Here is a 23,473-nt window from a genome sequence, read left to right as displayed (position 1 = left end):
TCTCCTTTTAAAATATTGTTTTGATGTTTTCCATGATATAGCCACTTTCTTTTGGTATATCACTTATTTAAATAATATGTATATTACATCAGACGATAAATTGGGAGATGATTTTTTAATAAAGTTTGATAGGCCGTCTGGACCACCCGCTCTGGAGGTAATTTATTAAATATTCATGATATACTACAACAAGTGACACTGTGTTACCTATTGACATGTGGACACAGACTTTGACAATGTAAATGCATCCAATCTGCTCTGGTGGTGAATTCCAGCTTAAATGTTTTACAGGTTAAAAACAAATAGCTTCACAAAAGCAGCACAACAAAGTGAACATGTTCCCAAAGAAGAGTGGTTGTCAGGTTTCCATGGACACCAGTGAAATCAGCAGAGTGATCCTCGCCACAACTGAGAGAGCGGGTCCGAAAAGATTCATTAGAGCACTCCACTGCCAGAGAGCCTTTGTCCTCCTAGTTTCCTACTTGATGCAAGCATCCGCCTTACAGAATGCAGTGGCTGAGTGCCAGCTCCAGACAACAGAAGTGAGCGGGTTCTCAAGCGAAGGCAGTGTCCTGATTGGTGGCATCTTCCCTGCACATAATGCTAGGCCGTACGAGGATGTGACTTTCAGGAAGAAACCTGCAGCCATCACATGCCAGACGTAAGCACACCCTTTATTCACAACTCTTTAATTTATGATGCCTCCTCAAATGTGCCTACACATTTTATGAAATTCCAGGCGACAAATGATAACCCAGGTAATTCTTCTTGGGTTTCACGACATGGAGGAGACAAGAAAGCTTTGTCAGCGATGTAATGGGCCATATTGTGGTGCATTGGTTGAGTCTAGGATACAATTAATCTTAATGGCTAAGTGGCTGGCTGTTCGACCATGAGATCTGAGCACTAAATTATCCCAGATGCCCAACTTGACCACATTGTTGAATTTTGGCCACATTAAGTATTGTGCCGTAGTTGCATAATTTGTAAAAACTGCAAACACTTACAAAAAGTTTGACACATATCCAAATCAATATATATATATATTACACGGCCTGCGGTAGCGACCGTATAGTTATGGTTAAGTTGCTCAACTAATTGAAACAGCATTTTTTGGCAGCTTATAACTTTGCCCCCATTGGACAAATCCTCACCAAGGTTTGCAAAAAAAGTATATGGCCCACTCAGAATGATTCTGCAATGTTTGGTGTGGTTTCGTCAAGGGAGGCAAAGTTATAGGGGGTGTCCAAAAATGTGTGGAAATCCTCATAGATTCAATGGAAATACTTTTGCTAATGCCTACAGCCCAAACCACAGGATGGAGTTTCACCAAATCTGCAGCAATTTTATGATTGTAGTACAATTTAGGACAGTGCTCCTTGATATACCCTCCATCTATTACATGGTCAAGAATTGTATCATCATTAAATGGTTACATGATACCATTTCCATCATGGACCGGGCATTGTACTGGCTGATTTGTTTTCCTCACAAGCTGCCCTTACCAGCTGCAACTGGGCTGTTTGTTCTCCACCACCTCACTGTGTACCTGCAGAGTACCCCAAGGATTTATCCTATGATTGTGGCTCTTCCATACCTATTTGGTCCCTCTGGATCACTTAATGTCTTTTCTTTTTTCTCATTTCCAGTCTAATGTTATTGATGCACCTATTTTACTGTACAGTGCATATGTGCATTTATAGCAGCAGTGATTGACAGTTATTGTGATAAGCAACTGAAATGCATACGCAAAAGATTTGTAGAATATTTTAAGTCGCATTTGGTGTATGGAAGTTTAATATGTTAATGGGGTTATATATAGAATTGTTGTAATTGATTGGAGGATATATGTGCGACTGTTTCAAAACAGGCAATGAGGGAGTGCTGCAAACATAACAGAAAAGAGGGTAGAAGGGCTGTCTTGTGCGATGATGTGCATGTGCAATACAGGGTTTTTAATAATGCATGGCCTAAAGAGGGGACTGCAGAGTTTGCGGATAGTCATGAAGGGCCTTGGATTATGGTCCATATTGTATGCTAGAGAAATGTATTTGGGGCAGAACATTGTGTCTAACTACTTTACTAAAATAGGTAAAGTAGATGGAGTCTATAAGCTTATTTATTGTTAATTATTTTTTTGGTGTTTTTTTTTATTTTAATTATTTTTTTGCAGTAGAGGGTAGGAAGCAAGATGGGGAGGGAAGTAAGGGAAGGGGCAGCAAGCTCAGCTATGGCGGGGAAGGTGAACAGGGGATGATGTTGGGTGTGCATCACATGTAAGGTAGGGGTCAGTGTTTCTCATGCTTCTTGATTACAGCCTAGAAAGCACTTCGAAACTGCTCTCCCTGCAGTGGGGTGTTGCAGTATATACAGAGTACTGTTGTCTTCGAAAGATATGGATAAACAGCCTCTTTTATAGCTTGCAAGGTAGATGATGGGCTTTTGTGCCCCACAGGAATAGCCTATGTGGTCGCAGTATTGGTTGAGGAAGATGAGGTAGAGGAAGACAGCCGACATGAATGCTCTGGCTATGGAGATACAATTGGTTGTAGTTAGGAACGCTCTGCAGGCCGTAATTAATTTGCAGGTAGAGGCCATAGTGGAGGCTGTCACATTGACTTGTCTTGTTCGATGTAGTGCTGAGTCTATATAGATAGCTAATGTTTTCACGTCATTGGAATCCTTAATGATGTTACCGTCTATATTAAAGGAGTTGAACTGTCCATCTAATTTATTGAGCTTTGGTTGCGATCCTAAGAGGAGTAACTCTGTCTTATTGTTGTAAAGACAGAGGGCCTCGTTATGAGGTATGCGGTAGAGGGATAACTGGGATGCCCGCCCCATTATCATTCTACCGCCCCGATAGGAGGTCTCCTCTCCGGACCCGCTTAGGACGCCTGGTTTTATCAGGCGTCCTTCGCGGGTCCCGTGAGCAGACCAGGATGCAAACAACGGGCCCGTCATTAACGTGCCTGTTGTTTGCATCCTCCCCATTCCCATTGAGCCCTACGGGGGCTCGAGTGGGAATGGGGATGTACCGGATCCGGGTTCCAGGGAAGGCGAATTACCAGGCCCTTCATGGTCGGAATGGCCCGGTACTTCCCCATTCCAGGAACCCGGACCAGGTACCCGATATGGGGGTAGCCATGCCGCCAGTAGCGGCATGGCTACCTCCATACTTGTAATGAGGCCCAGAGTCCTTGCTTAGCCATCCAGGCTTGTATTATAAGATAGATGTAATTGAGTGCTTAAGTGTCAGTCATGTAGTGTCCGGTGATGGGGATGAGCATTTGTGTGTCATCCGCGTAATCAGTGTAGGTGACATCCAAATAGTGAAGGTCATTGAACAGAGGCTTTGTAAACACATTATATAAAGTTGGAGACACACATGATCCCTGTGGGACTCCGCAGGTGACTGGTGCTGGCTCAGCAGAAGCCGAGGGTGCAAAGAACCTCATGGATCTGTTGACAAGGAAAGACTGGATACATGCAGTGGCTTTGTCAGAGAAGTGTGCTGCTGAGGTTAGATGATTACATAGGTCTTTGTTATTTACTAGGTTGAATGCAGCAGACAAATCTAATAGTAGAAGGAGGGCAAATTTGTCTAAGGAGACCGGTGCCAGTAATCCCTTACCGCCCTACTACGAGGTCCTTTAGCCGGTCCCTTCCTTAACCCCTGTTCTGACCAGGTGTTAAGGACGGGACCCGTTAAGGGACCTGGGCGCAAATAACGGGCTTGGCATACGCCGGCCCATTATTTGCGCCCTCCCAATTCCCATTCAGCCCTATGGGGGCTCAAATGGGAATGAGTAATGGTTTGGTAAATGGGGATTTACCGGTCCCTCCTAGGTCGGAATGGACCAGTAAGTCCCCATTGTACCAAACCGGAGTCGGTACCGGTATGGGAGGCAGTCATGGCGCAAATAGCGCCATGACTACCACCATATTCGGAATCAGGCCCTTTGTCTTTTAAGTCTTTGATTTGTATTTTAAGGTCGATCAGAGCTGTTTCTGTACTGTGTCTAGGTCTGAGGCCTGATTGCTTGAGACCCAAGAGGTTATTTATTTCTAGATGTTCTTGAATCTGCAAGTAAACTGCTCTATTCCGAATTTTCAGTAGAAATGGAACCGTCGTAATTGGTCTGCAATTTGACGGGATGTTTGCATCTGGAGTCGGCTTTTTTAGTAGGGGGAGGACCCAGGCATCTTTTAGGTTGCTAGGGACTGTGCTTGTTTTGAATGAGGCGTTGATTAGAGAGGTGATGAATGGAACTAGTTCCTTAGCCACCTCTTTAATGATAGGAGCAGGGAAGATGTCTCCCTGACATCTTGAAGGTTTTAGTTTAGTGATTATGTCCTCCACATCTTTAATGGGGAGAGGGGAGAAGTTAAATGGTTTGGGGATATTCGGGTAAGGTGCTAGAGATTTGTTTGTTTCTGTTTCATCTTGTAGCATTGTTATTTTATCCAGTAGTGTTTTCTGAATGTTGGTACACCAGGTGATATCTTTAGAGCAGGTGTCCGGTGGTCGGGCCGGGGATTCCAACTCTCTAAGTATATTGAAAAGTTCTTTCGTACTGGATTTGGTTTGAATGATACAGTTGTTGTAGGTTTCTTTTTTAGTTTGTAGAATTGCCTCTTTGTTGTTGAGGGATTCTATTAGGAATTTATCTTGAGGATTGTCTGGAGGCACTTCCAAAGAGCCTCAGCGTTTCTTTTGGATGTGCGTAGAGACCTAATGGGTGGCGTGAATCATGAATGTAAATGCATGCAGGGTTCGGGGCTACTGTATTAATGGCCTTGAATAGAGTGTGATTGTATAAGTCAACTAAGACAGTGGGGTCCGTGAGTGTGGTATTGACGTTGATGATCGGCTGTAACTGTGGTAATAGTTTCTTCACTGTTATGTTGTGATTATTCCAAGTACAAATGAGAGGAGAAAGTTTCTGTTTGCACTGATTGCCTTCCTTTATAGCGAATGACATAAGGTGATGGTCCGACCAAGCGCATGGTGTGTTGGTGAGGATATTTATATCACAGTTGAGGTTGACCAGCCAGTCTGGAGTCCTTCCTTTATTGTGAGTAGGTTCAGTGATGCAATGTATACAGCCTAATTCTGAGATTGTATTAGTGAGGGCTAACGCCTTGATATCTTTCAAGTCCTGAAAGCCTAGGTTCAGTTCACCCATTAGGATAATTTGTGATCCTGGCTTAGTATTGTCAGTGAGGAGGAGAGTAATGTCTTCTTCGAAGGTAGATAGAGGCCCAGGTGGTCTATTTATGAGGTCGAAGGTAGTTCTGCTGAGGGCATGGAGGGACTTGGTATGTGCCTAAGGCTTAGAGAAGTTTTATAAATGAAGGTGACACCTCCACCTTTGGCTCTGTTTGAGTCTGTGTCAAGTCAGATGATGGAGTGCTCATCTGGGATGGCAAAGCAGAGTGAGGGCCCTATTGCAGCATGAAGCCAAGTCTCAGTAATTGCTAAGAAGTCAAGGTCACGAGAGGTTGACGTTATGAAATTAGCAATATCTAATTCGTGGGCAGGCAGGGATCTGGCAATGACGAGTGCGCCATTGATTGAGGTGGTCACATTATCCACCTTACTTTTAGTTAGGGCAATGTTTTCCTTAGGCAAGGTAGCATTGTTTGCTATAAACTTTGGGGTGTCCACTACTTTTATTCTTGTGATCCGCTCTTTGGAGGTGGTAGTGTTTTTAAAGTTAGGTAAGGAATGAGCTAGTTAGAATCTGTTCCTATTCTTCATTTTCTATTTTTCAGTGAACAATGTTGGTTAGGTGTAGGTCTTGTGGCAAATTGTTTGATCCATTGGGCTGCTGTGATGAGATACGGATTGCTTATTGTAGATGGTGTAGTGTGTATCGGTTTGGAAGCTACTTGAAGGCAGGAGGGTTAGAATGCTGAAGGTAGTATACTATCAGATGTAGGTAGTCTCAGTGACATTGATAGTGAAATGCTAGGAGTAATAGGCGTAGTGTTAAAGACATAGTTAGGCGACAGATGGTTGTTACTGGTATCATTGGTAGACATAGCGTGCCTGTACATGGAGCTGAGCAATACTGGAAGGTGCAATATCAAAGGTAGGAACATGAGCATCACTTAGCACTTGAGTGTTATGCTAGTGTTAGATGAGTTACTATGATACTATTTTTAGCATACTAGGGATTCAAAAAAGGTTGCCAGTTAGGAGAGTAGGCGGTGGCCTTGGATTGCAGGGGCTGATAGGGGAGATAGGCTGGTACAATAGTCAGCCTGACACACAGGAGTGTCCAAATGATTATGCAGGTGCGCGTTGACTGAGATACAGTAGTGCACAACAAAGTTGGAAATAGGCTAGTACAATAGTTGGCCTGACACACAGGAGTGTCCAAATGATTGAGCAAGTGTGCGTTGGTTCAGATACTGTAGCGCATGACAATTTTCAGTAGGTACATACTTACAGTGAGTTGCAATACATCTAAGGCAAAACAAGTGACTGACGAGTAGGTTAGATTCTATACAAATTCAGCTCAAGGGAAATTTTGGCTATAACACAGGGGCGGGGAACGTATAGTAATTAAGATTTCCAGGTTAAAGTATTACCTATATAAACAGGGGATGCGGTATGCGATAGCACATATCTATACAATGCGTGCAATATTTGCTGTATCATGTAAAGTATGGCAATATCACACGGTGAGAAGCATACTGTAATTAAGCTTTATGTATTACCTCTGTGAACAAAGGATACAGTGTACAATAGTATATATGTATTAAATGAGTGCTAGATATGCTACATCATGCAAAGTATGGCAATATCACAAGACGCATTCAGTGATTAAGCTTAGCAGGGTAGCGTATTGTCTATATCCCTGTATGATACGGCAAGGCAGAATATATTTGAATACAGTATATTCAATAGGTAGGCGAGGGGTCAACAGTGGTATATTCAAGGCAATATTTATACGGTGGGAACGCAGCCTTGCTCGTGTATAAGACTATGGATTGAGGGCTAGTCTGATTGTGTCCACAGGCCTGATTGACAGCCGCAGTGGCTGGGTATCAGAAGTCGGTAAAGGTCTCAGGTTGCATAGGGGGTAAAATAGAGGGAAGAGCAAACACAGGGATTGAGTGGTTGGATGTAGGCTAATGTCAGAGGTACTATGAGACAGTGGCTGCAGTGTTAGTTACCACTGCTGTGGTTTCAAAGAAAACAGGTGACGGATGTCCAATGAAACTCAAGAAAACAGTGGCCATGAGGTGTTCGGGGCCTTTTGCACAGCGTAATAATGAACGTAGGCTTCAAAGCGGGTGGGTGGTGTGGGTTGCTGATTTAGCAAGTGTCAGGGGCCTCGGCAATAGGCTTCATGTGTTAGATGTTAGATATGAAGAATGTAGTACTTGCTTACCCCGGGTCGCAGTGGAATCGGCAATGGAGCTGGTGGAGGAGGGAGCAGCATGGCGCACCCCGCGGCACTGTTACAGCCTGGCCAGGCACAGACAGGCCTTGTAAAGCAGGCCTTGGAAAGGTAGGCCAGCTTCCGCCTGCCGGTGACAGCGGTTGGTTGAAGAAGGCTAACCAATCAGCTGTTGTGCCAGCCGTGGAGACAGAAGTGCAAATGTTCAATAAATAAACATGGCAGCCATTACCAAAAGGCTGTGAATCTGTGTAGCAGGAAGGCACGCAGATCCACAACAGTCGAATAAGCAGCGCCAAGGCTGTTATCTCTCCTGCACGCTTCAGCAGTTGAAGCAATGTGTAAAACAAGCAAATTAGGTGGTTAAAGTAAAATAGAGCGGGAGTTGAGCACAGGATATGTACGCTACTCATACTTTGTAAGCCTTCACCTGAATTGGAGTTGGCATTCACAATGGCTCTTACTGCATCTGCAGTGTCCTGGTAGAGAGGGCTCTTGCCCTCTCTGCGGTGTCCGGTAGTAGAATGGAACTTTGATTTCTTCTGCTTTGCAAGACTTTAAACCAATACAAATTGGCTTTTAGTTAGGGTTGCGTTTTTGACTTTACAAGACGTGCTGTGCTGCAAAACTGCCTCTAGAACCTGAAGCTCTGCTAGGATAACACTTACACCAGTTTTCTTTCCCAAAAATCACAATCTTGTATGTGTATGCACACTATATATAATTACCGTATTATTTTGGTAGTGCAGTATTACCGATAGAGCTGTCAAACTCCTATAACAATTGTATGCGTTCAGCAACTACCATCTATGAAGTGACTATTTGAAAGTATTGGAAAGTATATCTATGTGTTATGGTTTATTGTGCTCAGTATTTAACAGTGATTCTTGTGTAAATATAATACATCTGTATGTTAAAATACATTTATGTGTTTTTCATTGATGTGATTTACTTACTGGGTTCAGTGTACTTACCTATAGCTCCTATCTTCATATTAACGTAATCCTGACTGCTCTGCCACTCTAAGAAGGTCCTGAGTTAGTACAGACTGATAACAACCCCTGGGATAGCTTACTAAAGTTGTACCTCCATGTTTGAGTTTAGGGAAACTCCCCTAACACTGGTGTTACAGCTGGTGGATTTGTGTGGGTTGGATTACATTGACTCCTGGTTATATTGTATTTCAAAGAATCCATCCTCAAGGCTACTATACTGTAAATGACTAAACTATGTCCACTATGGGAAACTATAAGGCAGAAGCTCTTATATTTTTGATTTACTTTTTATTGTTAACCTTTAACAAATCATTTGTTATACTACATAGTTCACAAATATCTCAATCTTAAACACATTATTTTTCCATGCCATCAAATATTCCCTTAAATACAATTTATAAGAACATATCTCAATCAAAAATGTAATTTCCATTATTTAACAAAAAACACATTACCAAATGAGTTAGTAAGATACACTTTTGAGCAGAACTGGTAACCACCCCTCTAAAATGAAGCTTTACCTAAAATCGCTCTTCATCTCTGTCATCTTAAAAAAAACCTACAACTGCAAATACATTGAATGTTCTACTTCCATTCAAGCTTCTCCTCCAGAACTCCTCCCCACTACTCCACTCCTCTGCCAAAATAATCCTCTCAAAATATTTGTGCTGTAGGTATAAAGCTGGGCACTCCACAAGAATGTGGCACAGAGTTTCTCTCAACATATTATCCCTACAAAATCTACAGGTCAGATCTAAATGTGAAATCGTCCCATATTTACAGAGAACTTCCTTTGTGTGGTAGTGATTCCACCGAAATCTCAAAAATTCTGATTGAGCAGCAGGACTCGGATAGATCGATAAAAAGGGTACAAGAATCCCTGATTTTTCATGCTTCATGCATAGATGTGATAAAGATGTGTAATCATGGACATTTTCCATCATGTCTATCCAATACTAGTTCTGAGGCGCTTTTGTTAGTTTGTGGCCTCATCAGTAATTCTTCACGATCAGAACCAATCTCACCCAAGAGTGAGTCACACTGCATTTCAAACCTGAGCGGGCAACAAGACCCAATAGTGGAGTCTTTCATAGTCATGCAAATATCAGTTCCATAGACCCAATTCATATCTTATTAGCACCCCCAGCAGAGATTTGGGAACAGACAAGATCTTTCTCCAAATAAAAGCTTCCAATGATGTGATCATATCAACAATCGCTGTGTCGTGAATTTCAATTTCATACAATATCTTGGGAATTACTTTCCCTTGATAGAATTCAAGGGAGTGTAACGAGAATTTACTGTATGCCCCGTCGATTTTTTACAGCTGATTGACCAGACCCATTGTTTTGCTTTTCAGAAAGAAGTTCACCTCTCTACTGGAGTTTTTCTCAGTAAAATGGAACCCCACATATGTGAGAGACTCTACTGTTTCAAGCAGCTGGTCACCCAACTGCCACTGTCCCAGTAAACAGCATAATTTCCTTGTAAAATGAATGACCTTCCATTTTATGGGGATACAGAAAAGTTCATTGTCCTTCCAATATACTCCAAAAGTATTAATCAAGGTTTCCAATCCTCTGGGGTTTTGGTCAATCAGCAGAATATCGTCTGCACACAACTTCCTGAAGAGGCATTGATGGTTTAAACTTGGTGGGGCGAAGGCACTCTTCTCCAAGACCTCCCCATCGTCCTAGGTACACAGATTGAACAGGCACGGTGCAAATATGAACCCCTGCATCATCCAACAAAATGTTGAAATAGCACACAAAGTATTGCCCGGTTTGTTCAATCTAACCCTAATATTGGAATAATCATGCAGGCCAATTATGAGCTTCAAAAGTCCCCCATGTATTTTCCAGTTGGACAACTTTTGCCACAACCTATTCCTGTTCACCGTTTCGAAAGCAGGCATTAGAGCAATACTGGCTACATAAATGGCTGTACATTTTCCCATCAAAGCTTGCCTTTGAATGTATCTCACTAGTAGACCATTTAGGTTAGTGCTCAAATTCTTGTGGAACCCTGTCTGCCACATTTGGATACAGCCAGCTTTTTGCGACCAGCTTTCTAAATGTTTCAACACAACTGTCGCCAGGACCTTACTGTCCGCATCCAAAATGGTCTATAATTCAGGGGCTCCATCCTATCTTCTTTTTAAAATATTGGGATTACTGGGGTACTGAGGACTTTTTTCAATTATATGCTGGAAATAGATTGTCAAGATATTGTAAAAGATGCCCATAAAGCAGGACCATCTTTAAACATAGCATTTACCAATCAGTTGGCTCCAGCAGTCTAGATTAACTGACAGATGTAATAATAATAGTCAGAATCTCCCCAAATTCTGTTGGGAGTTGCCAGTCCTCATCAATATTTTCCAATATAGGCCCAGTTCTCTTTTGAGGTGAGCTAAAAGTTTCCTTATAAAACTCCACCCACCGTTCTTCCCTGATTGTGTTAATCTGCAAGTCAACTTGATTTCTTCGCATATTATTAATGAGCTACCAAAAGGAAGATCTATCCATCTTACAAAGTACACCCATCATTAACTCTGAATCATTCTGTAACAATTGATGTTTATGTAAATTGCAGTATCTTTGTTTTTCCATCCAAATTTATTTCCCCAAGATTGAATGATCTCCCCCAAATTTGAACCTAAGGAATCTAATGACCTTTCTCAATTCCCTTTTTCTCTCTCTGACCCAAGGGTCATGGTGATGGGAGAGTTTGAGTTGCCTTTGGTGGAATTTGATCTAGCTGTGACAAGTGCATCATACAGAAAAGAATCAAAGTGGCTTGGATTAAGACAGTCCAATTTCCACTCCATGGCGGTAGATGCTACAATCCAAGCCACCTTTTTATTAGTCGATGCAATCTTCTGCCGGTTCCACGTTACCCTGATTCCTCCTTGATAAACTAATCCACTAGGGAGGAGCTGATTAGTCATCCTATTCACTGCTATCTAAAATTCCACTTGAATCATATCATGATTACTCATATCACAGGGGATAGATTTGAAAAGGGCACACATTTTAAATATTCCTCCCTTCCCCAAGTGTTCTGGCTCGGTATGTCTCCTGGGATACACCCATTTAGTCGATAAAGACCCAAAGACTCCAAGCACTTGATCCACCTTTCCCTTGTCTCCTGTTGACCAAGAAAGGGAATTGCTGTGCCCGTGTGCACTCATTTACATGTGTAAAATTAAAAGAATTCAGGTCCCCACCCATCACTATGGAATATTTTTTTTAGAAGCAGACCAATGTTTAATGCAATCCATCAATTTGTCTAGCAGGGTCTCAAGGTCACACACAGCTTTGTGCCCGTAGATATTCAACATTAAATGACTCCTCTTCATCTGGGCAGCCATGATAGATGATTGAATTACCACCCTATTCCTGGAATTAAATATATGGGCTCCATCTTTAGCCCCCAACTGTCCTTGATCAATATGAGTAATCCTCCAAATGGATGCCCCAACTCCCCCTTGTTAGCGGCCTGAAAAGCTACTCTATAACCATCCACCACAGGAGACTTCCTCAACCATGTCATCTGCTTAAAGATAATGGGGTATTGTTGAAGAAGAACTCCCAGCTCCGGAGAACATGTTGGCATGCCCGCAACTATTCCAGGATAATATCCTCAGTTTATTTTTATTGTCCTTAACGGTGCCTCGCAATTGCATGCTGAAAGGAATTTTGGCAGCCAGATGAAGTCTTCTGGTCATAAGCATAGAGAGGGCATCTACTTACCACTCCCCCTTGGCCCTTCCCCTTCCTTCCATGAATACCCTTCAAACCATGCTCCCCACCCCTATATTACAAGTTTTCTTCCACGTCCCTATTTGATACATCAATACCTAGTCTGTTCAATGATGCAATTTCGCTCATGATCATAGAAGCTACAACCCCAGAGCATAAAGTACCAATGGCCAAATCTATTGTACTACATACCATAAACTCTACACAATCAATATCATTTGAGCTAATTTCCCTAAAACTAGGGATCTCTGATAATAACCAGAGTATTCCTAACCTGTTAAAAAAAAAAAAATCTTTTAATATCATACCAGAGTACTTCAAATGTAAGTCTTATCCCCCGGCGTATTTAGGACTACACTCTCCTTTTCGCTGTGATATTCCTTCTTGAGCCCATCTGGAGGAGTATGGGTAATATATATAGATGTGTTCTCTCTTTCCTTCCTGGCCCCGCTGTGTAGTCCATTCCGGCCAACAATGGACCACCGAGCAATAGCCTTCTTTTCTCCCTTGGGGCCCCACTTAATGTTATTTACCTGAGAGGCCCTCTCTGCCTCTGGGTAATAAACTGTATCCCCCTTTACTCTCCCTTCCCGTATAAAGAACCTAGATTTGCCACTACCGACCCCTTGATATTCAATCATCAGGTTACTATTAGCCTCTCCTTCCACCCAAGAAAATAACCCGGCTCATCCCTAGGGGCTCTATTCACTAGCCTCCCCATTCTCTTTTCACCATTTTCTGGGAGCTCCTGTAGAGGATATTTTTCCCCTGCTTGTAAAAATCACATAGCCGTTTTCACAGGACAAACCTTAGATTCTTTTTTCCCCTCCCCTTCCACCACCATCACTCTTCCTGGGATTGTAGGCTCAGTCAACATTTGTTTGCCCCCTCCCCTTTCCTACTTCCGAATCAATATTGGATTTATCCGGCCCGACCATGCATTTGGTTCAATTGTAGTAGGAATACTCAATGATTTGAAAAATGACTTCACATCACCGTTTGATTTCTTTGGTTGTTTTTCATTCTTTGATTTTGTTTTGTGATGTTTTTTGGACTTTTCCTTGCATTTAGAGGGTACTAAACCAATAGTATTTCCCTGATTTGCAATGTCCTTATCTTTATCCACTGCCCCCACCTCTGGGGTGGACAGATTAATTATCTCAGTATGATTAATTGGATCAAGTAATGGATCAGTGCCACCTATGTCAGCTTTATCACTGGCACTCCATGGCAGGATCAGAGTTTGGAGCCAGCAGTAATTGCACTTTACCCCATATCCAGTTCAATAGTGCATGTGTTTTTGGGTTACATGGGTTAGGTTCTCACATAAGCCTAATATGGAACTCAGTACTTGATTTAGTTCCATCAGTATTGGGTATGTCTGTGCATTCACTGTATGGTCCAACTTCTCTGTCATTGTAGTTAGCCGACGCTGTTGGACCGGAGCGGGAGTGGGGACATAGGAGGTAATTGAGGAATCAGAGTCAGACCCTGGTGCTTCGGAAAACATTGGAGGGGTATGCAGGTAGAAATCAGTCTCATCTTCCAACCCTGAGCCTCCCTCAGATTCCACCACCGGGGCCACTGGCGCCTTTCTCACACCACCCTCACAAGCTAAAATTAAACTATTTTTGAGTGGAGCATAATCACCCCCGATGTTGATGGCAATTATAAATCCAATGTTATTGAAGTGTACAGCATCAGTATAGTTGTGAAAAAGAACACTTGGCTTTTTGGCTTTTTGGCCTACGGAGCTTGGGCCATGTCCCTCTCTGGTCTCTGAGGTAAAGAATTTGGGAGGGATCCTCTCTGCCGCCTTATTAATGGATGGCAAAGTTGGGTTTGTCCACAAAGGGGGATTCATCTAGCTGCGTGTTCTTTGTAAGGTTCTCCTGTTTCTTCCTGTCTGACTGAGGCCTTAGTGACAGCTTCTGGTCCTGAGTAGGCTGGAATATTGTAATTCCCTTTCTTAGCCCAGCCTCTGTACCTCCTTCATCGTCTTCAGCTTCTTCAGAATTATGTTGCACGTATTTGCACTGGTACCACATATGGTGCCCACATTTCCCCTGTTTGCATTGGCTCCCGGGTCTTCAATGGGTCCAATTTGAATCACTGGTGATAGTTCATTGGGCCTTCTATGGTTTGGCGGCGCAATATATCCAGGACAAATTCTTACCCTATGTGCCCTCTCAGGAATTACGTTCTAAGAGCTCCTGTCTTCTTGTGATCCCTCGCTACCAGTTTGAGTGTGTGGGGGGCCGTTCCTTTTCTGTGGCGGCCGCCAAATTGTGTAATTCTCTGCCGGCCCCACTTAGGGCACAACAAATCTTCCCGCTTTCCGGCGATTGTTAAAAAGGTATTTGTCTTAATATCTTTATTAGCTAGTCTCTAAATCCATCCGGTTTACTTTAGCGCCAAGATGCTTTGGCGAGCATGCACTTTATTAAAGTAATTAACATAACAAAACATATGACAGCAGAAGTATTCAGTTCCAAAGAGCAAGCCAGAGCCCCATTTTTTTAACCGCTCCTCAGGTCATATTTATCATTAAGCATTTGCTCACCTGTGTTGAACAACAGAAAACAGTACCTTTAGCTGGGAAACGTTAGATGGCACTATGGGCAGGTCAAACTCAACTCCATCAAACTATGCAGAACTGCAAAACTGCCCAGTATGCTTGACCCATGACTTCACGCGCTATTCGTGCTGTTTAAAGAATACATGCACGCCAAGCCCAACAAGTACGGGCAATCAAGCACCTATCAGACGAGCTCGGGCTCCCAGGCAAAATAGGTTGATCACAGCAGAGGCTCTCTCTCGATGGAATCATGGGTGAGTGAGTAGATTAGGAAGCAAAGTTGGATGCTGCCAGCTGCAAAACTGCCCAGAAGTCTTGGCACATGATTTTGCATGCGTTTTGCGCTATTTTCAGACTATATGCATGTCAACCGCAACAAGTACTAGCAATCAAGCACCTATCAGCCGAGCTCGGGCTCCCAGGCAAAATAGGTTGATCACAGCAGAGGCTCTCTCTCGATGGAATTCAGGGCGAATGAGTAGATTAGGAAGCAAAGTTACATGCTGCCGGCTGCAAAACTGCCCAAAAGTCTTGGCACGTGCAAAGTTACATGCTGCCGGCTGCAAAACTGCCCAAAAGTCTTAGCACGTGACTTTGCGCGCTTTGCACTGTTTTCAAAATATCTGCATGCCAAGCCCAACAATTACTGGCAATAAAGCACCTATTAGCTGCGCTTGGGCTACCGGACAAAATAGGTCAATCACAGTAGAGGCTCTCTCTTGATAGAATCTTTGCCGAGTGAGCATATAAGGAAGCAAAGTTACATGTTGCCTGCTGCAAAACTGCCCAGTAGACTTGGCCCAGGACTTTGCACATGCTTCGCACTGTTTTCAGAATGTATGCATGCTGTTGGGTGGGACACCCAGGTATTCCAACGCAAGACTGGGGGTCCGCATACTTGGAGGGCCCAACACCCTACCCAGGGCAAATGGAGAACTCAGTCAACGGCAAGTACAAACTGCGGTTTGTTGCACATAAAACCAATAGGGATCAATACAAGAACACTGGAACATTATGGTACATCTCGAAGCTCCATGGCACGCAGGCCGGTTTTCTATCACTCTGGCATCATCACTCGGGCCCTTCCCATAAAACCTATTTCCATGAGGAATTGGTTAGCGCGAGTCTCTATGACCTATAGTACCCTATAGGTGTATTCTACTGGTCCTCGCATGTCAGGTGGCTGGCCTGTCCCATCCCCAACAAACTATCTATTACATTGTTGGAGAGTACCAGGCTTATCATTGGTTCTTGCCCTTGCCCTCCACCCCTGGGACTCTAAGCTGTGATTGGTTAGAGATGATTCCCCCAGGCCTGGGGCTCGATCAAGTTCTCAGCTCGCTGTGCACTTCTTCAAGGTGAAGTGAATGATTATGTGTCTGTATTGTACCTTGTGTGTACCACCTTTGCCTATGACAATATTCGCCTTATGTTGCAACACTTGTTGCATTCTGTGTCCGGTTTGCTGGGATCAGCTCCCCTTTTCTCATCGTGGATGACTGTCCATTGTCTCGTCTAGCTGCATCGCGTGTTAAGAGACCACGAAATTGAGTTCTGCAGCTCACAATTATGAGTATTTTATTTCTGCTTTTCTGCCGCTGGCCCACGTGGCATCTGGAGATTGGAATGTCCTTGTATTTCTGGCCTGGCTTGGCAGTGAGCCTGTCTTTGCACATCTTGCTCTCTGTGCAGCCTAACCAGCTTGGCTCATCTCAAGTTCAGTGGCTTGAGGCCTGCTGTAATTTTCCTAAATCGCATAATCCAGTTTCTGCATTGTCCTAGTTGTGCTATGTTGCCTACGGGTTAGCTATACATAGTTTGATCAGGTTCCATATATACTCCTGTATATCCACACAAACATTAGCTTTAAGCATCAGCAAGCTTGCTCAGGATCTCTTGTGCCTTGCGGTTCTGCGTTACTGCATTTGGCTAATGGCAAAACATAATGAAAGCATTGGAAGTATGTATTTGTGTCTGTCCTCTAGCTATAGAACTGTGCGTTCAAGTTTTTCATGTATACAAGTGTGTGTTTATGTGGTGCAGTGCAGGACTGCGAATGTGCTTCATGTCCAAGGCTGCTGCATCGTGGTGTACCTAATGACGTCAGTACCATGGCTTCTTGGTGCTCATTCAAGGTTCTCCATATAGGCTTCTCTGTCCACGATCAAGGGCTCTTCTCCCACATATGGAAATATTTGCATTTTAGTCGGCTGAGAGGATACCTTTCAGGGTACTTGTCAATCACTGGTGCACTCGTGATCTGTCCAATATAAGATGGGTGGCTGCAAGCGTTTCTGCCTTTTCGTCTCGTCATAAACTTCGGAGGGTGAGAGTTTAGTCTCGGCACCCCCTGGACTTCCACTTCAATGCCAAGATCAAGAAGTACTGGCAATCAAGCAGCTATCAGCCGAGCTCGGGCTCCCACGCAAAATAGTTCGATCAGAGCAGAGGCTCTCTCTCAAAGGAATCCTCGCCAAGTGAGTAGATTAGGAAGCTGCCCACTGCAAAACTGCCCAGTAGACTTGGCCCGTGACTTTGCTCGCGCTGTTTTCAGAATATATACATGTCAAGTATTGGCCCGTCTATCTCGGCTCATATATCGCTTACTGTTGAAAACTTGAAAGAAATGTGTAAGGATAAATGACTTATCACTAAAGGAAAGAAAGCTGAGTTAATCCAAGGTTTATCGGATTACCAAACTGTGAGTAGGCATGTAACCCCTACTACCAGAATTGATCTTGAAAATCATGATGGTCAAAGTTTAACTCATAGCCCTCAACTTCCAGAAAATGCAGGGGATGATGATAGGAAAGAAAATGTGATTGTTAATCCACCTCCCAAACTTTTGACCTCACCCAAACCTATATCTAACATGTCAGCTGAATTGGTTCTAGAGACAGAAATAAATTAAAATCCAGTTTGAATTTAGAAAACTGGAGCTTCAGTCTGAAATGAGAGACAAAGAAATGAGGGAGGAACTGCAATTCGGGGAAAAAGAGATGCAGCATGAGCTAGACATGAAAACGTTGTCCCTTAATTCCACTTCTCTTTCACAGTCCTCTTTGCCAGACCATTCCAGGAGCAGGCCGTCTCGTCTCCCTAAAGATTTGGTGAGTTTGTTTGATGCAAAAACTGATATTCTTGATTGGCTGAGTACATTTGAATGTACATGTAAGGTAGAAGGTAATTGTGAAAGTGTGTTTGCTCCATGTATAATCTCTAGGCTCCCCCATAATGGCTGTGATGGAGTTGAAAGATGTAGATAGACAAGATTACCAGTTGGTAAAACCTGCTCTCATAGCCAGGTTTTGGAAGACCCCTTCCCAATAACTATACAGGTTTAGGGACAGTAAGAAGAGGCTACCAGGTGAGCTCTTATGAAGGCATTAGGTGTCTCTTCATGCTGGAAAGTATTTTTGATGCCTGTTCCCCAGAGCAGAGACAACACCTTGCTGACTCTAAACAACTGGACCGCAAGAAGCTAGTAGTGTCTGCTGACTTGTAGGTGGCCAACATGTCTACTCACACGGAGTCTGGATTTCCTCTAAAGAAAGAGGATGGGCAAAAGCATAAGAACGTTGAGGAGGATAATTCCAAAAATCCCACACCAAAAGAGGGCCACAGACATAACAAGGATGCATATCCCTCTAAACAATCGTATATGACTAGTGAAACCTCTGGACACCCTCTGGACACAAACCAGAGGGCGGTTATCATCGTAGAACTTTTCTCTATGGCAAAGACAGAAGCTGCTTAAGCTTGTTTGTCCGCATACTTGGATTTGCGCATTGTGTTTACCTTCATTGCCTAGTTTTGGATTTACTTGTCCTGGTTTTCACTAGGTGGCATCAGTGGAAGGGTGCCAACGCAGCAGGATTAATACCGCCAAGAAAGCTGTGGGACTAACTAGCGCACTGTATCTTAACGACCCTTAGATCTTCTCTTTTGTTGTACGCATACTACCCTTGCATCACTGCATCCAGAGTGCCACTATAATAGGCCAATGGCTTATTATAGTGCTTTTTTTCGTCAACACTGCTGTCATAAGTTGACTATCAGAATGTGGAAACAAATAGAATTCCTGCATATAATCTGGAGTGGCCAGTACGGGGGTGAACTAATCACCTCCTTTACATTGTCAAACTGCCTATCATGTCAGTCACCCACTGTAATGTGTGATCCTTTGTCTTTTGCACTTCCATAAGGGCCTGTGGGAGTGGTCTTGTATATGCTGCATAATCTAGAATCCAGGCCCTTCAGTAGTTACATAAGCCCAGAAACATTGGCATCTCTTTAACTGAGGCGGGTCTGGGGGTAGCGCTTCCTGTCGGTTGGAAGTATATTCTTTATATTCGCCAATATAACCTGCCCCAAATAGATCACATCCTGCTGGCAATATTGTAATTTAGCCTTATTGACCTTGTACCCCTTACAGGTTAACAATTGCAGGAGTGCAATGGAGTCCCTGTGTCACTGTTGTTCATTGTCACTACACACTAGAAGATTGTCCACATACTGGATAATCAGGCTAGGCACTTGAATATTCCCAACATCAGCATGCAGTATTCGGTTGAATATACTCTGGCTCTGAGAGTACCCTTGGGGTAATCTAGTGTGTTTGAGCCACATCTAGCCCTGTGTAAATGCCATGAGGCACATAGACTCTGGATGAAGTGGAATCGAGAAGAATGCATTTTTCAAATCCACTACCATAAAATATGTAGCTTCTTTGGGGATGCTACATACAATTGTTGTGGGATTCAGAACTACTGGAAACTCTGCCTGCACCACATCATTTAGGGGGTGCAAATCCTGGATTATTCTCCAATTGCCCCCATGTATTGTTGTTCTAATGCCTTCTTCCGCTTCTCTTGACAGTGGATATTGTCTCACCCTGGGCAGCACTGCACCTAACTTCAGTGTTATATGCACAGGTCTTACATATTTCAGTAATCCTACATCATGTGGATTTGTAGTCCACAACTGTGAAGGCACGTGCTGTAAATCTTCATCATGAAATGGGGATGGAGTTAACACTGCCATTAATGGACACTGCACTCTTTGGTACTGTATGTTTGTTTATTTGTTTGTTTATTTATAACGCGCACCAGACCCGGGGGTATCAGGACGCAGAGACAAGGATATTTTCAGTTTACAAGGTTACAAGATGCAATACAGAATACAGTATAGATTTGTAGCATTATGTCACATGGGATGCAAATCTACAGTTTTTTTCCCCCTCTTTGTCTTTATTCCCAAACAGCTTGTCATCCGTCATCTCCTTTAGCTGCACTGTTGGTTCTACACAGAGCACTGTGCGCCACTCACACCTGTCCCAATCCATTCCCAATATAAAAACTATTTTGTCCGAAACAACCAAACCCTGTAGGCAGCGATAATATAATTCCTGCCTACACCTCGGATGTCACGGCAGCATTGCTTGGCAATCTGGGCCACCACCTTTACGTGCACTGTAATACCATAGATTGACATGGCCAAGTCTACGGGAAGCCCACGTACTACCACCTCCCTTTTCATTGTGTATATTATCAACATCGCCCTTAGAGCACACATCCCAGGCGTAGAACAGACTACTCCATGAACTGTCAAAGATATAGTCATGTTTAACTTACTGAGCAGGTCCCTACCCAGTACTTTGATGGGGGAACTCTCGGAATATGGTAAGGGCACCCAAACTACATTGCCTCCCATCTTTAGACCCAACTCCTCAGTGTATGGTACTTTGGAAAATTGTCCCAAAGAATCCCTGCAGGTCAAGATATTTTCCTGATAGTGGAAACTTTCCTTCCATGAAACATGATTTAGTTGTACCAGAGTCCACCATGAATATGAATTGCTTCTGTCCTATCTCCGCCCACACCAATGATTCCTCTTCAGGATGGGTAGTCGTCAAGACTGGACACATGGGGGCTCTCTGTGGGCTGGTCCAATCAGGATATGTGCTCATTCCAGGGAACGAAAACGGGCTACTTCCTACTACTGCTGCTCTCCCTGTGGAAACAGAAAAATAATATGAGGCCGGGAAGCCCAAAAAGAAACACACCAACACAGGTTACAAAGAACATACAAGTGCTTTATTTAAAAGCTACAACAGTTACCAAAGTCAATTGACAAACGGATAGCTATTTGGCTCTCAGAGTAACGTAACGAACTTCAACGAAGGTTCGATGCATTAGTAAGAGAGACCGTACATTGGAATACTTGGGCTTTTTATACTCTTTATCCAGCCCTTGGCCAACCCCTTCGCGGGTTAACCATTCTAGGGATCGGGCCTATGGGTTCCTAGCCAGGTCAATCCTATAATATATGCATTTTGATTAGTTTCACTGATATAGTTGTACATTTACACATAGGTCAACAATAGGACAAGGTCTCAGTTCGCGACCCCGACAAGTGGACTGCAGGCATATTAATTATTCATGTGTACGGAGGTCACTTCGGCCAGAATCCTACTCAGAATGTCATTCGGCCTCCATTTTGATGTTCAGGGTGACTTCCATATTACAAGAGAACCTAAAATGGCGGCTTAATCCAAGATGGCGACTTACATTACTTTTCTCTAAGGTCAAAACCTTGCAGCGGAGTTTGTTCGCATATGATGTTTTAGACAACTTGGCGTAGACCAATACACATACAATTGCTGCGATAGGAGGCATAATATTGTTTCAATTCCGACAAACCCTCCTTTTGGCCTATGCCAAGTGCTAATATCATTTCTAATACTTTTGTAAATAACTCCATGCATTGTCGTCTATACATCCTGAATCATTAACTGTAATGTCTATAGCCATTAGGTCGTTCATCAGAACCTCTTGTCACACAAACTCTTTAGATGCTGTATCTGGGGCATACATTTTGTGCCCTACTGTGCTCACCGCTTGAGCACTCCCCTAGCATTGCACATATACTAGGTAGACATTGGAAACAGCAGCAAAGGAATAGCAATCAAGCACCTATCAGACGAGCTCGGGCTCCCAGGCAAAATAGGTTGATCACAGCAGAGGCTCTCTCTCGATGGAATCATGGGTGAGTGAGTAGATTAGGAAGCAAAGTTGGATGCTGCCAGCTGCAAAACTGCCCAGAAGTCTTGGCACATGATTTTGCAGGCATTTTGCGCTATTTTCAGACTATATGCATGTCAACCGCAACAAATACTAGCAATCAAGCACCTATCAGCCGAGCTCGGGCTCCCAGGCAAAATAGGTTGATCACAGCAGAGGCTCTCTCTCGATGGAATTCAGGGCGAATGAGTAGATTAGGAAGCAAAGTTACATGCTGCCGGCTGCAAAACTGCCCAAAAGTCTTGGCACGTGCAAAGTTACATGCTGCCGGCTGGAAAACTGCCCAAAAGTCTTGGCACGTGACTTTGCGCGCTTTGCACTGTTTTCAAAATATCTGCATGCCAAGCCCAACAATTACTGGCAATAAAGCACCTATTAGATGCGCTTGGAGTACCGGACAAAATAGGTCAATCACAGTAGAGGCTCTCTCTTGATAGAATCTTTGCAGAGTGAGCATATTAGGAAGCAAAGTTACATGTTGCCTGCTGCAAAACTGCCCAGTAGACTTGGCCCAGGACTTTGCACATGCTTCGCACTGTTTTCAGAATGTATGCATGCTGTTGGGTGGGACACCCAGGTATTCCAACGCAAGACTGGGGGTCCGCATACTTGGAGGGCCCAACACCCTACCCAGGGCAAATGGAGAACTCAGTCAACGGCAAGTACAAACTGCGGTTTATTGCACATAAAACCAATAGGGATCAATACAAGAACACTGGAACATTATGGTACATGTCGAAGCTCCATGGCAAGCAGGCCGGTTTTCTATCACTCTGGCATCATCACTCGGGCCCTTCCCATAAAACCTATTTCCATGAGGAATTGGTTAGCGCGAGTCTCTATGACCTATAGTACCCTATAGGTGTATTCTACTGGTCCTTGCATGTCAGGTGGCTGGCCTGTCCCATCCCCAACAAACTATCTATTACATTGTTGGAGAGTACCAGGCTTATCATTGGTTCTTGCCCTTGCCCTCCACCCCTGGGACTCTAAGCTGTGACTGGTTAGAGCTGATTCCCCCAGGCCTGGGGCTCGATCAAGTTCTCAGCTCGCTGTGCACTTCTTCAAGGTGAAGTGAATGATTATGTGTCTGTATTGTACCTTGTGTGTACCACCCTTGCCTATGACAATATTCGCCTTATGTTGCAACACTTGTTGCATTCTGTGTCCGGTTTGCTGGGATCAGCTCCCCTTTTCTCATCGTGGATGACTGTCCATCGTCTCGTCTAGCTGCATCGCGTGTTAAGAGACTACGAAATTGAGTTCTGCAGCTCACAATTATGAGTATTTTATTTCTGCTTTTCTGCCGCTGGCCCACGTGGCATCTGGAGATTGGAATGTCCTTGTATCTCTGGCCTGGCTTGGCCGTGAGCCTGTCTTTGCACATCTTGCTCTCTGTGCAGCCTAGCCAGCTTGGCTCATCTCAAGTTCAGTGGCTTGAGGCCTGCTGTAATTTTCCTAAATCGCATAATCCAGTTTCTGCATTGTCCTAGTTGTGCTATGTTGCCTACGGGTTAGCTATACATAGTTTGATCAGGTTCCATATATACTCCTGTATATCCACACAAACATTAGCTTTAAGCATCAGCAAGCTTGCTCAGGATCTCTTGTGCCTTGCGGTTCTGCGTTACTGCATTTG

General features: G+C 43.7%; 1 protein-coding gene across 1 annotated transcript in view; it reads left to right on the top strand.

Annotated features, from left to right (window-relative positions):
• Positions 1–335: 335 nt before the first annotated feature.
• Positions 336–23,473, top strand: part of LOC138466255 (extracellular calcium-sensing receptor-like) — a 154,210-nt gene continuing 131,072 nt past the window's right edge. Inside the window, exon 1 of the mRNA XM_069607228.1 lies at positions 336–661. Coding sequence (XP_069463329.1) covers positions 336–661 — 326 coding nt within the window. The remainder of the gene's footprint in view (positions 662–23,473) is intronic.

The sequence above is a fragment of the Ambystoma mexicanum genome, chromosome 1p (assembly GCF_040938575.1).
Source record: "Ambystoma mexicanum isolate Mex_15411 chromosome 1p, UKY_AmexF1_1, whole genome shotgun sequence".
Classification (NCBI taxonomy): Eukaryota; Metazoa; Chordata; class Amphibia; order Caudata; family Ambystomatidae; genus Ambystoma; species Ambystoma mexicanum.
This window is presented reverse-complemented; position numbering and strand designations above follow the sequence as displayed.